General features: G+C 39.5%; 1 protein-coding gene across 8 annotated transcripts in view; it reads left to right on the top strand.

The window, feature by feature from the left end:
• Elmo1 (engulfment and cell motility 1) overlaps positions 1 to 21,085 on the top strand; it is a 523,734-nt gene that overhangs the window by 172,854 nt on the left and 329,795 nt on the right. For all 8 annotated transcript variants that reach the window (NM_001395578.1, XM_087591062.1, XM_087591058.1 and 5 more), the window contains 2 exon segments: positions 869 to 904; positions 16,316 to 16,415. In NM_001395578.1, coding sequence (NP_001382507.1) covers positions 869 to 904; positions 16,316 to 16,415 — 136 coding nt within the window.

Here is a 21,085-nt window from a genome sequence, read left to right as displayed (position 1 = left end):
GGAGGAGAGAGGTGCCCAGTGCCTCCTGCTTGTCTGTAATTCTCATGAATTCTAAGGACACCTTATACTGAAAGTGGGTCATCAGTCTGTTTCCTAGAAGGGAAACTAGCTGTATGGAGGTATAGACACTACACAGTCAGTGATCTGAGAGATGGGATAGCCTGGTCCAGTAAAGTGGTCCAGTACAGCACAGACAGATTTAAAGCTAGAGGAATCTGGCTGACATGAAAAATGGAAGTGTCTTGAAAGAATTCGAGTCATTTTAGTCTTTACCTCTGTCTTCTTGAGCTTAGGAGGTATTGTGCCCTGTTCCCAAATTTCTTTTTCTCCATTTAGTAATCCTAACATTTTTGAGGCTGAGGAAAGAGGATATTGCAAGTGCAAGGCCGGCCTGAGTTCCATAAGGGTCTTAAAATGAGTAAGCATAAAATATTTTAAAATACACGAAACATTTAGGAACCCATGTGTCCTTTAGTCAGATTTGTCTGTGCCAAGCTCCATCCCGAGTCTTACTCCTAGCTTCTAATATCATGGTTCCTGCACTTGCTCTCAAGAGAGGAAGACATTACAATCCATGTGGATTTTATTGAAGAAAGAAAATAAGTTACTTCTAATCTAGTCCTTTTGACACAGATTTACCCATTGCAATGTTACCCATACTCGCTCCATGGGGTTTCTTTCTCCATTGAGCATGGCTGTCTTGGTTTCTGACTATTAGCACTGTTTCCATCAGTGATACTATGGCTCATGTTTTTAGATGGCTAAGTGTTTCTACTCGCTTGTATCTAATCCTGAATTTTCTTCTAGATGGGTTTATTACATAAAAATCATTATTTTGAAGCTCACATGGGTGTTCTTAATTTTTCAGACGATACCAGAAGTTGCAGAAGATTATGAAGCCCTGGTAAGGATACATCTACTGATGTGATTTCATTTACTGTGCCTAATTAAATCCTGACCTCTCATTTCATAATTATGTATCTAGATATTTTGAGTGTCTCCCTTTTTGTTTAATTTTCTTTTAAACAAGTTAAGATAATTTAAAAAAATTTTTTCTTTTGTTATTTACTGTGGCAGAAATGGTATTTTATGATTGTTATCACTAAGTGATCAAAGCTGAATTGCTCTCTTCCTTGACAATTATAGGTGTAATTTTATGCATTACTTCAAATAAGATATTCTCCTTTGTGGCTCATGTGTTGTTGAGCATTAGTCTTTGACTTTCTTCTGTGACTCGGAAAGCAAAAGATTCGTATTAAAAAACAAAACAAAACAGGATTTATACATAGAATGAAGATTACTTAAGTCTAAAAAAGGAAGTTTTCTCTCCCATTTTCTACATATTAAGTCATCTGCATGATAGCCAGATCTGGACATGTTAGAAGTTACCTTTTGTCAAAAGGTATTTTCCATACTATTGAGAATTTACTAGTGTATACAGTGAAACATGATTATTTGAATATCTGAAAACCTACCAACTTCCTCTTTGTGCCCTGACACAATGACTTCCCAATTTATTTCATGCTTGCTTCTATGTTTGTATGTTTTGATAATCATTAAGTCCAGTTAACTCTGTCCATACACACAGAAAGAGTCATCCACTGGAACAGGAGAAACCTCCCAGGGGTCACACCCATGAAAAATGATAATTTCCCCTTACCCAGCCACTGCCAACTGCTAGTAGCTCCTTAATAAGGGGTGGGTGCTTTCCCATCGATGCCAGAATTTTGGTTGGCTTTGTCATGTACAGGCCTTCTCCAAGTAACCACAGATGTATGCTTATGAGTTTGATAGCCATATCATGTCTAAAAGATAGCATTTCATAGTACTTTTTCTCCATTTCCTAGTCTTTTGATTCTTTTTGTTTCCTATTCTGCAAAGTTTCCTAAGTGTGTGTATGTGTGTGTGTGTGTGTGTGTGTGTGTGTGTGCGTGCGTTTATGACTGTAAGCCAAATATGTACGTGCCAGCTATAGGAACCAGAAGAGGGAGTTGGATGCCCTGTAGCTGGGTTTACGGGTAGTTTGTAAGCCACCAAATATACATATTGGGAACTGAATTTGAGTCTTCCAGGGGAACAGGAAGTACCCCTAACTGCTAAACCAGTTCCCCAGGCCCAGTATGTCTCATTTACAGATGAGCACTTAGTCTCTTATTGGTACCATTGACTGCTGCCCTCTGCTAAACGAAGCATCCCAGACAAAGTTTGAGAGCTGCCTTCATCTATGACTAGAATAGTAAGTATTTGGAAGGCAATTTGACAACATGACCATTTAGCAAGGCAACAGCAGCAATTTCTACCAAAAGGAGGATGGTCTAGTCATGGGCTTTTGACCAGGATTAAAGTACCAGCATGAACTTCCCTCTGGTAGAGCAGGTATCAAATACAAGCAGAAAGCAGTGAGTTACTCCACAACTAACACCGTTATTGCTGCAGTGGGCACATCCAACCTGATAGGTTGGTGTTCTAGTATTCAGATTCAAGTGCTGAATAAAACCCTGGGTAGCTTTTATCTCCCAGAAGTCTCCCTAATAACTTTTGACTCTATGAAAGCTAGCCAGTAGGGAGACAGTTTCAGTTTGCAGTTGTTTTCTGTCTTCCAGCCAAAGTTTGTAGTTTTACCATGTAGCTATGGTGGATAACCAAAGGCAAGGCAATCAACCTGTATTGCTTTGGAGACTTCTAGAGCCTCCCTGACCAGTGAGTCATAGAGAAATAACCAATGCCTTGAATTGTGATTCTCATTTAATAACCTATGTCTTGAGGGATAAGTGCTGTCCATTTATACAGGGTAATTCTGTTGAAACTATTTTTAGAATTATGTTTTGTAATTAACTTACTAACAGACTAGTCTGTTACTCTAAGGTCTTTCCATAGATCCTTAATCTTGGTAACCTCTTCCTCTCCATGACCTCCCTACCCCACCCCTGCTTAGGCCTTTATTCCCACTATTCCTGACTTCTTTCACATCACATTTACTTTCCTGTGTCTCCAGTTAAACCTCTCTTTTGGGAGCTGGAAATATAGCTCAGCAGATAAGAAAGAATACACACACTGTTCTTCTAGCGATCTGAGCTTGCCTTCTAGCACACATATTAGGCAAGGTCACAATTGCCTATAACCCCAGATCCAGAAGCCTATCACTTCTGACTCCTACTGACAGTGACATACACATAGCAGATACCCACACAGATACACATGGATAGAGATAGATAGATAGATAGATAGATGGTTAGATAGATAGATAGGTAAGCTCCACTTGCCCCTGCCTCCTCAGTAGTAGAATTAAAGATGGGTGCTACTGTCTCCTGGCTTGATTTCAAGTTTCAAGCATCCAGATGGAGTATTGTTGCCTAGGCCTGTAGTGCAAGTTCTCCCCACAGCTTCTACAAAGTAGGAGTGTTAGTTTGGGAACTCTTTTGTATATGAAACTATAATAAGGTAGAATTAAATAATATATTTCTAGTGTAAGGTTTCTAAATTTTATTTTCACACATTTTTATGCAGTCAGAACACTTAGGTAAAGCAGCAGAAAGCATCTTTTATGATGTGTCTTGAACATGCCATCTCAGTAATAAAGCCATTACTTTTAGCATGCACTTAAGCCCATTATACAAGTCTCCATAATGAGCATCCGTTCTGTGGTGCAGAGTTTAAAATTAGATGGCAGAGTGAGGATGCAAACTTGCCTTTGGCCTCCCACAATTTATCAAGGTAGGAGAATTGTGGTTCCTAAGCAAATACATTTTCTTTAAATTTGGTGGCTAACTTTAACTTTGTTCTGTTCAACTACTGAAAAACTTGATGTTCCTTTGTCATTTATGGACATAAATTTCTAACAAGGGCCCTAGTTCTGCTATGACAAAGTAAGGTAGCCAGACTAGTACAGATAATGATGAGAAAATATAGATTAAATCTTATAATCAAAACCTCTAGAGATACCTATTTAATGATACTAACGGAAGAACGTAGATGGAGTCAATATCTGGGGGGAAGAAATGGGCTTCAGTGAGATTCATTTGTTTGCTTCCGGTTTGTAGCAGAATACCTGCTACTCCCAGTATAAGACACAACAGCGAGGTTCAATTAGCCTGTTATTAGATTGGAGCTAACAGGCAGCTAGAATATTAATGAGAATCCATGGAGTTGGGGGAAGTTCAGATCATGTAAGATGCCACACCGTATGACATTTTTAGGAATCCATCACATCCTATTGCAATGTAAATGCGTGTGTGCAGAGCCTCCAGGAAGCCTCATTTAAAAAGGCCAGGTCCTGACTGAAAGCTGAAAGGATTGTTCAGAGTTGTGAGCTAACCTAGTAGAATAAAAGTCTAATTGTGAAGATTGAAAATCTTACTCATGTCTAGTACTAAATAATACTATATTAAAAAATAGTAAGAATGATCCATAGTTAAGAGAGGGAGAAAAAATAGTAGAAAAATCAAACCCAAGATAACCAGATATTAAAATTGACAGATGAAAATTCTTGGACTTTTGAAGGCAGTAGTAGTGTAGTAGTAGTAGTAGTAGTAGTAGTAGTAGTAGTAGTAGTAGTAGTTGTTGCTGTCGGTAGTAGTGGTAGGTGTGTGGTAGTGGTGGGTAGTGTATGTGTGCCTATGACAGAGACAAGGGATACTGGGTAAAGGCGGGTAATGGTGATGTGGGTATGAACAGAAGTCAAATGAAAGAAAGACATTGGGAAAATGTCATAAAGAAAGTCATTACTTTGACAGAAATTAATAATAATAAAAATGTTTAAAGTGTTAGTATAATGAATGAACTTTTGGCAAGTCTTTACAGAGAAATAGAGAATATGAAACACAAGCAGGTATCACTTATAAGACTGAAAAAGTAGGGATTGGAGAGATGGCTCAGTGGTTAAGAGCACTGGCTGCTTTTCTGGAGGACCTGGGTCCAATATTCAGCACCCAAATGTCAACTCACAACTGTTTGTATTCCAGTTGGTGGGCACCTGATGCCTTTTTTTCTGGCCTTCATGACCACTACATGCAACCTGTGCACAGATTTCCATGTAGGTGTAAAGAAAACCCTCAAAAAATTTAAAACTGTATAAAAAAATTTCTACATAGCCTAAAAAGTGCAATAGTTAAAATGAAAAATTCACTTTACGGAATTGAAGTTAGCAGACAATGTGGCCTAGCATTGAAATATGTAATTATTCGGGCTAAAAATAGAAAACTGACTGTAAATACTTGACCTATGAGGTAAAAAAAATGACTTAAAGTATACTTATTAGAATCTCAAAAGGAAAGAAAAATAGATGGGACAGAAAACTATTTGTAAACCACTACCGGAAAAAATAAAATTCATAGAGATATATAAATTCACACAGTTAAACTATGAAACCCATGAAAGGTGAATACAAAGGAAATTATACCTGGAAACGTAAAAATTTCTGAAATCCAAGTTAAAATTAAAACCTTTAGGGCAGCCAGGGCAAGAGAGCTTACTACAGTACAGTCATAAAAATAAGAAATAATGAAGACCAGAACGCAGCACATAAAGAAAAAGAAACAGGGGAAGTGGGAAGGGGAGGAGGAGGAGGGAGGGGAGGAGAAGGAGGAGGAGAAAGAGGAGGAGAAAGAGGAGGAGGAGGAGGAGAAAGAAAGAAAGAAAGAAAGAAAGAAGAAAAAAGATGATTATTTTGTATTTGATTAAACTCTCCCTGGAAATGATGGTGAACTGATAGTCTTTTCATTTCCAGAGGGGAGAGATTAATGAGAATGCTTTATGGAATTGTCCAATAACTAAAAAGACAACTTATTGCCAGCATACATACATTATATGAGATAAAAAACAAACTCCTCAAATGGAAGCGATCTGAGAACAGATAAAAATTGGGCTTTATCTGAAAGTATGAAGAGCACTGGAAACTGTTAGGTGTATAACTATATGAAGATAAAATAAAATGTACTTTTTATTTGAAGACATGTAACAATATAAGTTGAAATTAAAATGCTGTTTTATTATAGGATTTATGACTTATGTGGATTTAAAATATATAACAGTAGAAGTGCAATAGATGTAGATTAAGCAAGATACTCTAACAAACTTCCTATTGTGTAATCTTTTCTGCACGTAGACCTTAGTGTGTTAATAGTTCACTGCATAAAATTATAAAAGTTTTATAGCTCAAAATCCAGTGGAAAGATTAAATTGAGCTGTTAAACAATATTTCATTAATTCAAAAGCAATGTAAGATAGACTGAGAACAAAATGTATCTGAGACAGATAAAACCAATTATTAATTGATATTTTAATCTTAATAATATAGTAAATGTAAATGGACTATATACTTTATTTAAAAGGCTAGATTGTGAAAGCAAATAATGCAAGATGATATTTTATAAACAGACTGTTTATAAAATAAAAGGGGAACTTACATATTGAAAGTTAAGATGGAAAAGTACATATCTTGTACATGCTACTAGTAATATATGAGTGTTTTTATTAATATCAGGAAATATAAGAATGAAAGATAAAATGTTGTCAGGAAAAATGGTATAACTAATAGTGAAAATAAGCCATCAGGAAACATAAAAGTATTAAATATATGTGAATCCAACATAAGCTGCAAGTGCATGAGGCAAATAAACCCATCTTGCTAATTGAGGATTTAAAGACGATTGTCTCCTACTGGGTGGGAAACTTGGTAAAGCCAGTAAGATAAAGATGCTATAATTAACATTACTGTAGATTGTTCATGGAGTGTCATGCTTATTAACATATGAATACAGATCTCCTTATATGTGAAATGTTCATCAAGGTGGATCAGATGCAGATCATAATGAATCCCAAGATTTTTACATTAACTTGAATTATGCAGATTATGCTTTTCATCCCAAGGACATTTTCAAAAAATCATTAATAATAGCTAAAATATGCAGATGCCTGGAAATTAGAAATTAGAAATCATGCTTGTTTATCTAAGAGTTGAGGAACAATAACTTGGGTGAAAATACAAAATAATTTTAAGCTGTGGTCCCAAAATTTGTGCGTCCAGGTAAAGGCAGTGTATAGAGGGGATTGTATCTCTTAAGAGCTTATGCTGAAGAAAAGGTAAGAATATAAGGAAGGACACATAATTGAAGAATTAAGTGGGAAGGGGTGGGAAGGCAGGGTGGAGGAGGGAATATGAGTAGGAACTATTAACACTAAAGCCTTTGAAATGCCACATGGACTCCTACTCCTGTAGAAGCTTCCTAAAAGAGATATGTATATGAAAGAGTTATATAATATATAATTATGTAAACTTATGAAGACTGTGACAGTGCAAACAAAAAAAGCACAGGTTTATATCACCCAGAATTAAGTAACTACAACACAAAGAAGATATTTACAATAGAATTGACACCTGCTGGCTGATGAATAAAAATCAGTTTTCTCCAGTACAGTGTATCTGACTCTGTTAGTTACATTCCAAGATGTTTCCTATTCCCAGTGTCCTAAGCCCAGGAATAGAGAGCCAGCAGAAAATGGACATCATGTATTTGGGGGATGGGACGTGGGGATGGTGTTTGTCTTATGTTGTTTGTTTGCATTTTTGATCTTTGGATGTTTTGTTTGTGTTTTGAGAGACAGGGAAATAACAAGATGGTCGGTATGGCGGTGAGGACAATCTGAGAGGAGCTGAGAGAGGGTAAAGAATATGATTAAAATATTTTGAATGAAAAAATTAAATAAAAAGAAAAAAGCAGGGATATAAATTTATACTCAGGGCAGTAAGAAACACCTAAACATATTAAGTAGAGAAAAGAATAAAAAGAGCAATCAATGAAGTATGAAAGAGATAAATAATAAAGTTTATGAACATAAATTATTTGGAAATCTGGGCAGTAAAGAAAGGCCATTGCAGAGGTGAGCTCTAGGGGCAGCAGAGAGTATCGGTGTAGACCCTGCTGTTTTTAAAAGCAAAATGAAGGCATACTGCGAATATCTTTCTGCTGGTAAGTTTTAAATTTTAGATAAAATGCACCAAGTCCTTATGAAGGAGAAATCACAATGTGTACCTGCCGTGGAAACGCATGACTTTGATCTCCTTTCCAGAATAAGTCTGCTCAGTCACAGGACTGTAGTTTCTGGAGAGCTTTCAGCTATGTGGATTCTGAGTCTGCCAGCTTTAAACCATGGCTGTGATCTCCCAGCAGCCTCTCGTCCCTGAGCCTGGAAGCACACTAGGCCCTACCTCTTTCTGCCCATCATAGGACTCTTCCAACAGCCATTGTTCATTCTGAAGCTTTTACTCACCGTTCTAAATTTCTTCTAGAAGTTTCTTGAGTTGACTGTTAGGTCTTCATCTGTTTCGGATATGTCTTTTGGATATCCAATCTGCAGGATGTTCTGCAAACTCTCATGCCTTCTGCTTTGTGTGTGTGTGTGTGTGTGTGTGTGTGTGTGTGTGTGTGTGTGTTTTAAAATTGCGTTCAAGTGTCTGCATATGTATGGAGGTGTGCATGCACAGAGGGGTGTGTGTGTATGTGTGTGTGTGAAGCCCAATGGAAATGTTAGATGCCATCATTGAAAACAAAATCTCTCACGGGCCTGAAGTTTGCCAGCTAGGCTGGACTGGGAGCCCCAGGGACACTCCTGTCTCTGCTTTCCTTAGCTCTGGGGTTTCACATTCCACCCATCATACCCAACATTTTACACATGGATGGGGGTGGGGTATATCAAACCCAGCTTCTTTCCCTCACAAGACCAGCATTTTACTGACTAAGCCACCCCAGGCCCAGGCCTTACCCTTTGTCTTACACAGACTTTACCTAGTTTTCCAATAAACCCCTCTGTCTCCTTACTCTATCCCAGCTTCTTCTTCTTAGAGAAATAAAACCTATATATTAAAACTGACTCCTGATGAATAATAGCTGTGGGCACACATATTTTCTCAGGAGTTAAGATCATTATGAAAAACCTTAGTGGTGTGAAAACTGATTACATGGGTGAATTCCATTATACCTCTGTGGAAGAATTACCAAATATATAACAAAGAAGGAGGAACCCGTTACAGCAATTTCATGTGGTCTGTATCATTCTGATATCCCAACCTGACTATGACAATTCAGGAATTAAAAATTGGAGGGTCAGAAGACCCTAGTATGATATTAACATAGAGCCAAGAAACACAAAAAACTGGTGCCAGCTCTAAGTCAAGGCTGTTTTTTCCCCAGTGGCATCTAGTCCCTAAACATGGGCGACATAGTTAATTTTTACTTTCAATTTGATTGACTTGAGAGCTACCTAGGCGATAAATAAATTAAATTATAATATTCTCTCCCCCTCCCTTCGCCCTATTCCTTTCCCTCCTCCTTTCCTCCACCTCCACCCCACCATGCACACATGCACTTAAGTATGTGGATGTGAGTCATTTCCAGAGAGCAGTATTGATGGAGGTAGGAGGGGTGGAGGGGTGGAGGGGCCTGTTCCAATAGGCTGAGAACCCAGGTAGAATGAAATGGAAAGAAGGAAGCTGTTAGCATAGTCATTCATTCTCCGTTCATCTTTTTACTCTCTCTCTCTCTCTCTCTCTCTCTCTCTCTCTCTCTCTCTGTCACACACACACACACACACACACACACACACACACACACACACACACACACAGAGTCATTCACATACAGACTTCTCTCTTTCTTTGCCACTCTGAGGTAAACAGCCTCTGATGGCTGAAATGTGCAAACTGTGATCCATGGATTCTTCGCTCATTTATATTGTGTCATCAGATAATTACCACAGCAACAAAAGTCTAAAAAAGACCATAAAATTCAATATTTGTCCATATTAAAAATTATTAAGGTGTGGAGAGATGGCTCCATGGTTGAGAGCCCTGACTGCTCTTCCAGAGGTCCTGTGTTCACTTCCCAACAACTACATGGTGGTTCACAGGCATCTGCAATGGTATACAGTGCCCTCTTCTGGTGTGTTCGAAGACAACACCACTGTACTCATATAAAAACTGAATAAATCTTTAAAAAAACTCTCAGCAGAACAGCCTGATGAAGACCATGTGTATACATATATACATACACACACACATATATATAAATGGTGGAAAATCTAATGTGTTCTATCTTGAAGATTATCAAATGGCATATGTTTTCTTTCTGTCCTTCTTTTTGGCAGAGTTCTGTATGAGTTCTTGCTGTTTGTGTAAAGCCAAGAAAGAAGATAAAAGGCCCAGTGTCAGAAAGACATGAAACTAGATGCATAGAAAACATGGTTCTGTAGAGAGCCGCTGAGAGCCTGGCAGATGTGATAACATACCTACTAACATCTGGAGATCTAATAGCCCTGTAGAAGATATTGTGTACTTTCGTTTTTACAGCAAACAAAAAGGAATAAGATTACATTCCCCCATTTATAAAGTGTCAAAACAAAAAAATTCTTTTGAATAAATTCAACCCAAATTTACAGTTATCTGTTCATGGGAAAATAAAAATTACTAAGCCAAATTAAAGATCTAATTCAACGGGAACAGACCATTTTATGGATGGATAAACAATATTAAAGATACTGATTCTTCACAGATCTCAGTTTAATACTATGCAAATCACTGAAAAAATATAAGAGATGGCTCACTGGCTAAGGGCACTTTGCTGAGTTCAGTTCCTGGAATTTTCATGGTGAAAGGAGAGAACTGAGTATTGCCAGTTAAGTTGTCCTTAGATCTACATGTGTGCACACACATGGGTACACACACACACACACACACACACACACACACACACACACACAGACTCACACACACATAAACACACTCAGGTGCATACACACAAGTGTAAACACACAGGTACACAAACACACACACACACACAAATCATCCCCACCAAAACCACATATACAACACATAAATGTAAAAATTTAAAAAAATGAGAACATTTGAAAGTGAAGCTATGTAGGTGAAAGCACTTATTTGCAAAAATAGCTAAGAAGAAAATCCTAGAAGTCTATAGGTTGCCTGTAAGCGCTACTGTAGGACTGGTTATCGGAACAGCATGATATTGACATAAGAGAGGCAGGTTGAGTAATAGAAATGTAAGTCATGATTTTATCTACTAATATGGGTCAAACAGATTCTGGAGGATAAGCAGAGTGTCTAATTGGGGATTTAGTAATCTACAACTTGCAATGGAGGTAAATGTCACCCATATTTGGTAGACATAGGAAGCCTGTACTGGAGAGGAATCATAGCCTTTGACAATTAAGGATCTATTTGCTTCTGTTCATGAGTAACCTTAAAACTTGCCTTTATATTTATTATTTCACTGCTGGTTCTTCCTGTCTGGGGCACCCCCTGTTATGGAAACATTTGGAAGGACTATGCTTTTACAAAATTACCAGCTTAGGTTTACATGCTTGTTTTTAGATTGGCTGGGTTTTGCTTGGAATGAAGCTTCCATCGTCACGTTGATGAGAAACATTTACTTGAGTCATTCCAGCACACATGGCGTGTCAGCTGCGAGAGTGGAGTCGACCAGCACGTGCAGTCTGCAGACAGCTTACTGTGCAGCAGTCAGTGCTGCCAAGTCTTTAGCATTGCATGTTCTTAAAAAATAAGCAAAAACATCCCAGAATGTGCCGTGTGCTTTCTCTCCATTTGTAATTCTTTAAGGGCTTCATCTTCCACTCAGCTTTGACTTCAAAAGGAGTACCTGAGCTTTTGTCTTCCCTCTGTGGAGTTTGAGTCACTCCTGCAGGAATGGAAATAAATATTGACATCTGAGTTTAATAAAAGCTTCTATCTCTACCTCATTGGAAAGAGGGCTTTTGATTTAAAATAGAATAAAAATTTAGCCTTGCATCTGAAGTTTTAAAGTTGAATTGTGAAAAAGTCTTCACTATGCTGCTACTTAGCAATTAGCCATAATGAATTATGTGTACTCTGTGGAATATATGTATATATATATACTATAATGTGTATTGTACATATGCATGTTATATATTGTACCATATAACACATACCACAATACTATTTAACAGTTAATGCATTAGGAGGAGGTCATATTATATGATGCATTCTATCATCCTGTCAATTATCTAGCTATTATCTTAGTGAATGGGCCAATTCTGTCTGGAGGGCATCATCTTGGTAGCCATGTTATGTGACACAGTCATTCTTTTCCTTGTCAGTCACCATTGTTGATGGTCCATGACAAGTACAGAGCTCGCTATCTGCAACCTGGGGATTTCCGCTCTTGCTCCTCAGTAGCTATCCATATTAAAGTCTTAGACAGCTCACTTGGAGATTCAGAAACCAGTGCACTTCTGCTCTTCTTCTATCTCCCTTTCCCAGGCTCTTGAAGCCTGTTGGAGGAATCTGTAGACAGATTTCTTGAACATTTTGAAAGAGAATGATCATCTCCCTTAGGCTATTTGGACTGAGATTACACCGAGCAGATAGCTGAAGAGCTGAGTCATTTGCCTTTAGATTCCTTTAGAAGGAATATATATGATTTATCTGTTGTTTTTAAAGACTATAATGGAGACGGATGTGGAGCCTAAGGCCAGAGGTGCTCCAGGGCTCAGGTAGCTGGCTGGGAAGGAAGAGTTGAGGCAGTAAAGGATGCTTTATTGTGCTTTGTTGGTTCTCTCATCACCAAAGCAGGCATTTTTGTGCTGAGTAAAGGCTATGGTGACATCACTTTATGGGGGGCATGGCAGACCCTTCATAGACACTAAGGTGGGCCAACGAACCACAGACCCTAAAGGTTTGCTAACCTTTATCATATCAGGTATATGTAAATGCCAAAGATTGCTTTACTCTTTGCAAGTAAATAAACAAAATTGGCATATTACTTCTAAATAATACATTTATCGTATTATTGTATTACTGTTAAATAATATTTTCACAGCAAAACAAAAACCTACTGAATCTAGTTATAAATCTTACTAATTGAATGTGCCTCTATTTCCTGAGGCATTTCCTCCTATACAGGCTGATAATGGACTTTTTTGTGATTCTCTTTGTATAGGGTTACTCTTGCAGTTTTATCTAAACTTCTTTAGTTTTTTTTTTCTTTTTTTCCTACTCTAACTAGTTTTTTGTTCTTTCCAATACTTCTGTATATTCTGTTTTTGGCTGTTCATTTTGAGGAACCATCAATCCTCTGATGCCACCTAGGGGACACCTGCAAGAATCAGATTCCCATGTTTTCCCTGTTTCTATGAATAGAGCACATTTTCCACAGTGGGTTGTGGAATCTTGAAAACCCTGAGCAACTTTGGTGACACTAGGTGACCTTTCCTTGCTACTTACTATTCTCCGTGCTGTTTGAAGGACTGGCGGCATGTCAGCTGGCTTGCTTTTCCTAAATAACCCCCAGGGTAGGACCATCATCACCACCACTGACTTCCTCTTCCCTTGCTTTTAATAAATGAAGAAATGGAAGCCAGGACAATGAAGTAACTTGCTATGTAGAGCTGGTGGCCAACCCTTCGTCATGTGACTTGAGACCTCCTAATTGTTTCTTTTGAGTGTGTTTCTTTCCCTCTAATCTCTGAATTATTGTTCATCTGTGAGAGTCATTTCCTTTTTTATGGGCTTCTGTAAGCAAGAAGGCTGCAAAAATGAAAGTTGCTTTTTTAAAAAATTTACATTTCAAATGTTATTTCCTTTCCTGGTTTCCCCTCCAGAAACCCACTATCTCCCCCTGCTTCTATGAGGGTGCTCCCTCCACCCACTTATTCCTTCCCTCCCCTCTGCTCTGACATTCCCCTACACTGGGGGATCCAGCCTTGGCAGGACCAAGGGCTTCTCCTCCCATGTGTCCAACAAGGCCATCCTCTGCTACATATGCAGCTGGAGTCACAGATCTGTCCATGTGCACTCTTTGGATGGTGGTTTAGTCCCTGGGAGCTCTGGTTGGTTGATATTGTTGTTGTTATGGGGTTGCAAGCCCCATGAGCTTCTTCAGACCTTTCTCTAACTCCTCCATTGGGGATCCGGTTCTTAGTCCAATGGTTGGCTGCAAACATCTACCTCTGTATTTGTCATGTTCTGGTAGAGTCTCTCAGGAGACAGGTATATCAGGCTCCTGTCAATATGCACCTCTTGACATCTGCAATAGTGTCTGAGTTTGGTGACTGTATATGGGATGGATCCCCATGTCGGGTAGGCTCTAGATGGCCTTTCCTTCAGTTTCTGCTTCACACTTTGTCTCCTTATTTCTTCATGTGAGTATTTTGTTCCTCCTTTTAAGAAGGGCTGGGGCATCTGCACTTTGACTGTCCTTTTTCCTGAGCTTCATGAGGCAGAACAGCAGCAGGGAGGGTGCGGAGAAGCAGCTGGACATGAGTTTTGAACCTCTTTTTCATTGCATTAGTTGAAAACAGAGAACTTTAACCTAAATTTGTTTTGGGACTTTGAAGTGGAGAAATAATGTGATGTGTTATTCTGAACAACCAAGTAAAACCTGAATATGGAAGAAGGCATTACTATATAATGTAGTATAGGAATCCCGACTGGCATTCTGTGATCCTTGATTCCGTGAGGTCTTTTGTCATGGCAGGAATGCGAAGCACAAACCCCTTCTCATGCTAGAAAGAGGAAGAGGCTAAGGCTTCGCTGCCCTCTTCAGGAGCAGTCTTGTAAAGACAGCTCATTAAGCCCCACCTCTCAGGTTCCACTAGTTCTCCTTGGGGCTCAGGTGGGTAAAGTCTTAAACCCGGGGCCTCTGGGATATGCTGATCTAAACCACAGCACTACCCAGTCTCTAATCTCCATTTGAAGGAGACAGTGCTGAGCCAGCAAGCCCATTCTGTAGAATCTCTACAACCATCATGGCTAGCAGAGTAATGATCTGTTGGAGGCAAGAAGGCAGTTCAGTTCAACCCGATTCAGTAGCTAGACTCAAACTTCCAGACTCTAACTCCAAATAGTTTATTTTAGGCATATTTAAGTATAGCATAACTTGGTGAAAAATTTTCCTAACATTAACTCAATCTGTGTACCATAAAGCTTAAGACATCAAAATTCTATGTAGAGTACATATGGTTTCTATAGACTGTGTGTGACATCTTCCATAAAGATGGGTTCTATAGACTGATAAGCTCATAAGGGCCCAGAGCTTCCCCTAGCATTTAATCTGTGAACATAAGAACCTTCATGCCTTCCACACATAGACATTACTTAAAATCCAATAACTAAATATAAAATTCTAACTCATGTAAAACAAGTGAGTTTATTTACATACATGTTTGCATGGGTGTATACGTACAAACATATAAGAGTGTATGAATTTCTTTTGTGATATCTTTTGACTTGCGTGCATATGTGTGTGTATGTTCATGTGGGTACAAGAGCATATGGAGGCCACAAAAGTCTTTGGATCCCTTGGAGCTGAAGTTAAACTATAGTTAGTTGAAAGTGACCTAACATGGGTGTTGGGAACAGAACTGTGGTCTTTTTCAAGGACAACAGGAATACTTAACCACTGAGCCATCTTTTCTGTGCCTTTGAATCCTGTCGTAAGGGCTAGTGTTACAGGGAACCCAACAGAGATGACCACTCAGACACAGTTTATAGCCAACTGAAAGTCTTTATTCTAGCTGGCTTGGACTATACTCAGTCATTTGGATCACCATGAAGCCCTCAGCATTTAGATCAAGGGAATTTTAAAAGGGCAAACCATATCCTCTTATCTCCCTCAGCAGCTGCAGGGGGAGGCTTGTACAAGCAAGCAGTTTAACTAAGCTAAGTTGACTGGGACATTTTGACTTCAGGTCCTAGAATAGTTTCCATGGGATTCTAAATCAAGGAGATCAAATTCTGGGTAAACATGAAATGGCCTCAGAGAGAAAATAAGATGGAGGGACCTCTGTGTTGTCTTGGTTTGTCACATTTCTGGTTTGAATTTTTCTTCTTGATTCCTTTAGGCCATAAAACTCCTTTCTTAATTATCTGCCATTTACTGAGAAGTTGGTTAAGCTACCATTACCAAAAGCAATCACTCTTTACCCTTTTTAAAGTACTTTATATGCAGCCTCTGGATATACGGCAATTACCCAGCTTCCCAGTAGGGGAAACAGAGTCTCAGAGGGGCTACGTGAAATGCCTAGTAGGACATAGCCCTGCAAAGTGTGGCCCATGTGAGACAAACCTGTCCAGTCTTTGGCTGTACTTGGTTGTTTTGAGTTTCTTCCCTTTTCCCATAACTTGTATGAGAATACTTTTCTGTTAGTGTCCTGCTTCTCACCCCTGTTGTCTTTGAGAATTTGACTCTCCTAAACCTTTTCATTTCTGCATCCTTCCTGGTGCCATGTTTTGGTGTCTGTGACGCTGATGCCTCTTGTTTTGCAGCTTTGGAGACATGCTGTCCTTCACTCTCACAGCCTTTGTGGAGCTGATGGACCATGGCATCGTGTCATGGGATACATTCTCAGTGGCGTTCATTAAGAAGGTAAGGTAATCTTCCCTAGTCCCACATCCTTTCTTTTTTCACATAGAGTTCTCTGCATTGTGGTATCTTACAATTGTTCCTTTAGTTTTTATGTTGAAAGTGGTGTGATTTTTGGTAGTATTATATATGTGAGGAACAAAGCCCCCAAATACTGTGTAGAAGTTGCATTTTTGTCCTTACAGAGATCATAAATGGTCGCGTGTAAGAACCCAGAGTTGAAGAGCAACAGAGTACTCTGCTCCAGTTTGCATAGTGTATCTATAGATCTTAAGACCTAAGCACAAGACAAAGATAGGGCTAAGTGGGAATGGTGTGGGCTTTTGAAATCTCCAAGTTCACTTTCAGTGACACACTCCTAACCCTTTCCAAACAGTTCATCATTGGGTTGGGCGGGGGTGAGTAAGCAGCAAATATGTAGTCTTCAGGGACCATTTTCGTACTAAGCACAACCATTAAGGAATAATGTTATGCGTTTTCCATTTGACATTCGTCTTGGGGAACTACTTTAAATTAAAGACAGGAGAGAGACATAGTCTCTGGACCAAGGGTGTTGGCAATAGACGCCCTTGCAGGTCCCATGTCTACAGGATGTTTATGTTTACTTAAGGTAAGAGCTAATTGGAAACTAAAGATCTTCTTGGTATACTTCTAAATCTTTCTTTTTCTACGTCTACAAATCCAGACGTCGATGTAAGAAGAAGAGAATCATACTGTTGTCAGTTGGCTAAATTGCTCGGAAGAAAACTCTTATAGATGATAAAGCCAAACACACTGATGTGTCACAAAGAACATTCACTTGAAGGTGGCAGGGGCAATAGGTGATGTATTATGAGAACAGAGCATGGATGGCTTTCTGGAATAAGATCTAGAGAAACAAGTCCACACATGAAGTTACTGTTTTTTTTTTTTTCTGGGATTTTATTCTTAAAAATGTTAACACTTTCTGAATTTACAGCAGGTCTTTCCTGCATAGTCCGAATGTCCTGCTCATCTTGTGTCAGAGATCCTCTTGCTGGATGGTGGCAATGCTGTTATGAGTAAGAGTGTTTGTGAATCATGTAGCTCACTGGCATTAGCTTTCTGGGTTTACTGTAGTCTCCTCTTCCTCCTCCTTCTCCTCCTCCTCCCCCTCTTCCTCTTCTTCCTTGTTTTCCTCCTTTGTGTGTGTCTGTGTATGTGTGTGCGTGCACGCACTGGCAGGGTCATAGAAAAGGAGGTCCTCCTTGATGGTATGGGGCCACTATCTTGCCCTGTCCCCTGAGCTGCCCTCGTTGGCCTACCCAGCATAGTTCAGGGATTCTTGCTTCCTTCTGAGGCATATACACAGCCTGAGAAGCATTTATTTTTTTAAAAGAAAACCATAGAAGTTGAAAAATAGAAGGAATGAGGTAAAATTTGATTTAAATATATTTTCAAAAAAATGTTCATTTATGAGAAGGTAATAATAAAACTTTATTTCTTTAAATGATGTGAGTTAAGTGTTCAGAGCCAACTTATTTTTTTAACTAGCTAAGATGATTCCAATTCACTTTAAATTAAATTTAAAAGTCACATTAAAACCAAGGAGGTGAAAGCTAATTAGTTGTCCTGGCACTTTAAAGGAAAACTGAACTATTTTAGAGGCAGCATCTGTAGTACATTCTTGTTCTAATTTCTGTTGCATTGCTACTTAGGTAAGAGGGTTTGAAAAACAGCAGAAAATTACTTATGCTGTTTGAAGTTAACCGTTTTTATTCATTAGCTGGATCAAATTCAGCATTCTGAGCCCCTGGATTTGTAAGCAGGGGTCTCTTCAGCAAAATTCAACTAGGAAATACACAAAGCCAAGTAAAATGTCAGTGCTTTGTCTTACAGGGAATGCCACTTACACAGGCTCTGAGGAGCTGGCTTACCCTGCAGGTATTTCCCGTGTAGAGCAAACATTCAGGCATTTCTCTTCATTGACCCAGTGAATTTTGCCTTTTGGAGAGATTTATGAGCACCTACAAGGATAATTAAAAATTTCATAGTGCAGTTTTATGTTACCTATGGATGGCCCCTTTTGCCGTTTTTTAATGCTTCATTTACTTTTTAAATTAAATTGATGCATTCACTTTAAAAATCCAATATCAGCCCATCCTCTCTTCTCAGTACCCCCTCATTCAAGTGCCCTTCTATTCCACTTCTGGGTGTCACCGTTCATCACCCTTCCCACTGCACATCAAGTCACTATGGGACCAGGTGCATCCTCTCCCACTGAGGCCAGACAGGCCTCTCCATTTAGGGGTGCCCAGCCCATAGGCAGGCAGGCAGAAGGCTCAGGGATGACCTCTGCTCCAGTTGTTGGGGGACTTCAGTGAAAACCAAGCGGCTCATCTACATATGTTCAGGGGCCTAGGCCCAGCCTGCGTTCACTGGTTGGTAGCTCAGTCTCTGGGAGACCCTAAGAGTCTAGGTTAGTTGACTCTGTTGGTCTTTCTGTGGAGAACTTGTCCTCTTTGGGTGTCTCAGTCTTTTCCCTAGCCTTTCTGTAAGACTTCTGAGCTCTATCAAATATTTGGCCATGGCTCTCTGCACCTCTGTCGACTGGCCGCTGGGTGGAACCTCTCAGAGGGCAGTTATGCTAGATTCCTGTCTCTGCAGACTCCATGGATGGCCTTTGAAAGTGTGGATAGCATTCAAGAAGTTTGAGACCTAAAAAGTATTTTTGTTCTCCTTGTTTTACATCCTGTTGATGTCACCTATATTCCGTATATGTGGTTGGGGTGGGGGTGAGGACATGTGTTGGGGTGTATATGCATGTGTGTTGTCGGGAGGTCAGAAGCCATCTGTGAGTGTTATTCCTCTGGAGACATCCATCTTGGATTTTTTAGACTGGATGTCTTTCTGAGACCGGAAGCTTGCCAATTAGGTTAGACGAACAAGCCTCAGGTATCCACCTGTTTCCCTCTCCTCAGGAATAGAATTACAGGCATATACCATTACAACTGACTTTTTAATAAAAAGGTTTATTTAATTTATGTACGAGAGTACACTCTCACTCTTTTCAAACACACCAGAAGAGGGCATTGTATCTCATTACAGATGGTTGTGAGCCACCATGTGATTACAGGGAATTGAACTCAGGACCTCTGGAAGAACAGACAGTGAACTTATTAACCACTGATCTATCTTTCTAGCCCTACACTTGGCTTTTCACATGGGTGCTGGGGATCAAACACAGCTTGTGAGTCAAGCATTTTATCACCTGTGCTGTTGCTGCAGCCCTGCCCCTTAGCTCCTTAAAAATTTCCCACACATTCCTCCTATGTATTGATTTGCATTTGCTTTCACCGGTCTGTGCTTTCCTGCTTCAGCTGGCTCAGCGATGTAGTGAGCAGAAGCTGAAAGGTACAGGAAGTACTGATAATCTCGAGTGTGTGTGTGTGTGTGTGTGTGTGTGTGTGTGTGTGTGTGTGTGTGTGGTGGGGTAACACTCTACAATTTAACCAGGTAGTCTGTAATCTTCCATACTCTCATCTATAATTTACAAGCTGTTCAATAGGATGTTTGTAATTTCACTATTAAGGAGTTTGTCTCTAGTTTCCTGGAAGAAGACAGTACATATGCTTCGATCACTTCCGATGGAAAGAATTGGAACATTTAAATGTCTGGTTACGCCAGATGATGGATGACGACAGAGGAAAGATGTCAGTTTCAAAGCCCAACTGCTTGCCTTAGGACTGTGCAAGGATTCAGCAAACTGGGCACATACTTTCCACCAGGCCTGTTCTCCACTCTGGGTTTATGTAAGAAGCTCATTAGGTGAAATGCCTTAGGGTTGCAGAAGTGATTCATGCTCTTTGTTAAAGGAGGAATTAATGTGACCAATTAGTTTCATAGATGAGACATGTGAAGACATGGCACCTAGAAGTAAAGTATGGGTGAAGATACTCATGCCCTCAAATGAAAGCAAAGATCATAGGTGATTTTACTACTACTTAGTATCCCATTATGTGTAGGAGAAAATTAATATTTTCTGAAGAACTTAAAACCTTTTTAAAGAAGGTGTACTTTATCTTACAAAATATTTGAGAGTACTAATTGAATATTTTAAGTAAGCAATTGCTGTCAAAGGATATTTGCAAAAGTAAGTGGTAAATCTCTGTTTAACGAAACACTTGACAGAGGTTACACAGATGGCTGAGCAACTAAGAGACTGGGTTCTCTTCTAAAGGACTCCAGTTCCATTAACTGTACCCACACTGCTGCTTAGAACCATCCATAACCCTAGTTCCAACCTGTCTCACCTCTGTGCACCAGGCACAGAAATGACACATAGGCACACATGCAGACAAAAGACCTGTACACATAAAAAGGAAATTAAGAGTTAAAAAATGCTTGACCATTGGAAGCCAGATGCGGTGGCTCATGCTTTTAACCCCAGTGCTCACCCCAGCATTTGAGACACTAGGGCAAGATGACCATTGTGAGTCAGAAGTTAGCCAGCCCAGGCCAACTCCAGTGGATTCCTGGAAACCATGAACTACATAGCAAGACATTTTCTCAACAGAGAGAAAGAGGAGAAAGGAAGGCATTGAGAAGAGTGTGCAGGGCAAGGGATTTGATCACAGAAGAAACTGATGGTGATGGTGTTTTGGGAACAGTGGACTGGTGCTGTGTGTACACATGAGAGTGCGTCAGAGGGAGAT

The sequence above is a fragment of the Rattus norvegicus genome, chromosome 17 (assembly GCF_021556685.1).
Source record: "Rattus norvegicus strain SHRSP/BbbUtx chromosome 17, alternate assembly SHRSP_T2T, whole genome shotgun sequence".
NCBI classification, from domain to species: domain Eukaryota; kingdom Metazoa; phylum Chordata; class Mammalia; order Rodentia; family Muridae; genus Rattus; species Rattus norvegicus.
Note: the sequence above shows the minus strand (reverse complement) of the source record. Positions and strands in the feature narration are given on the sequence as shown.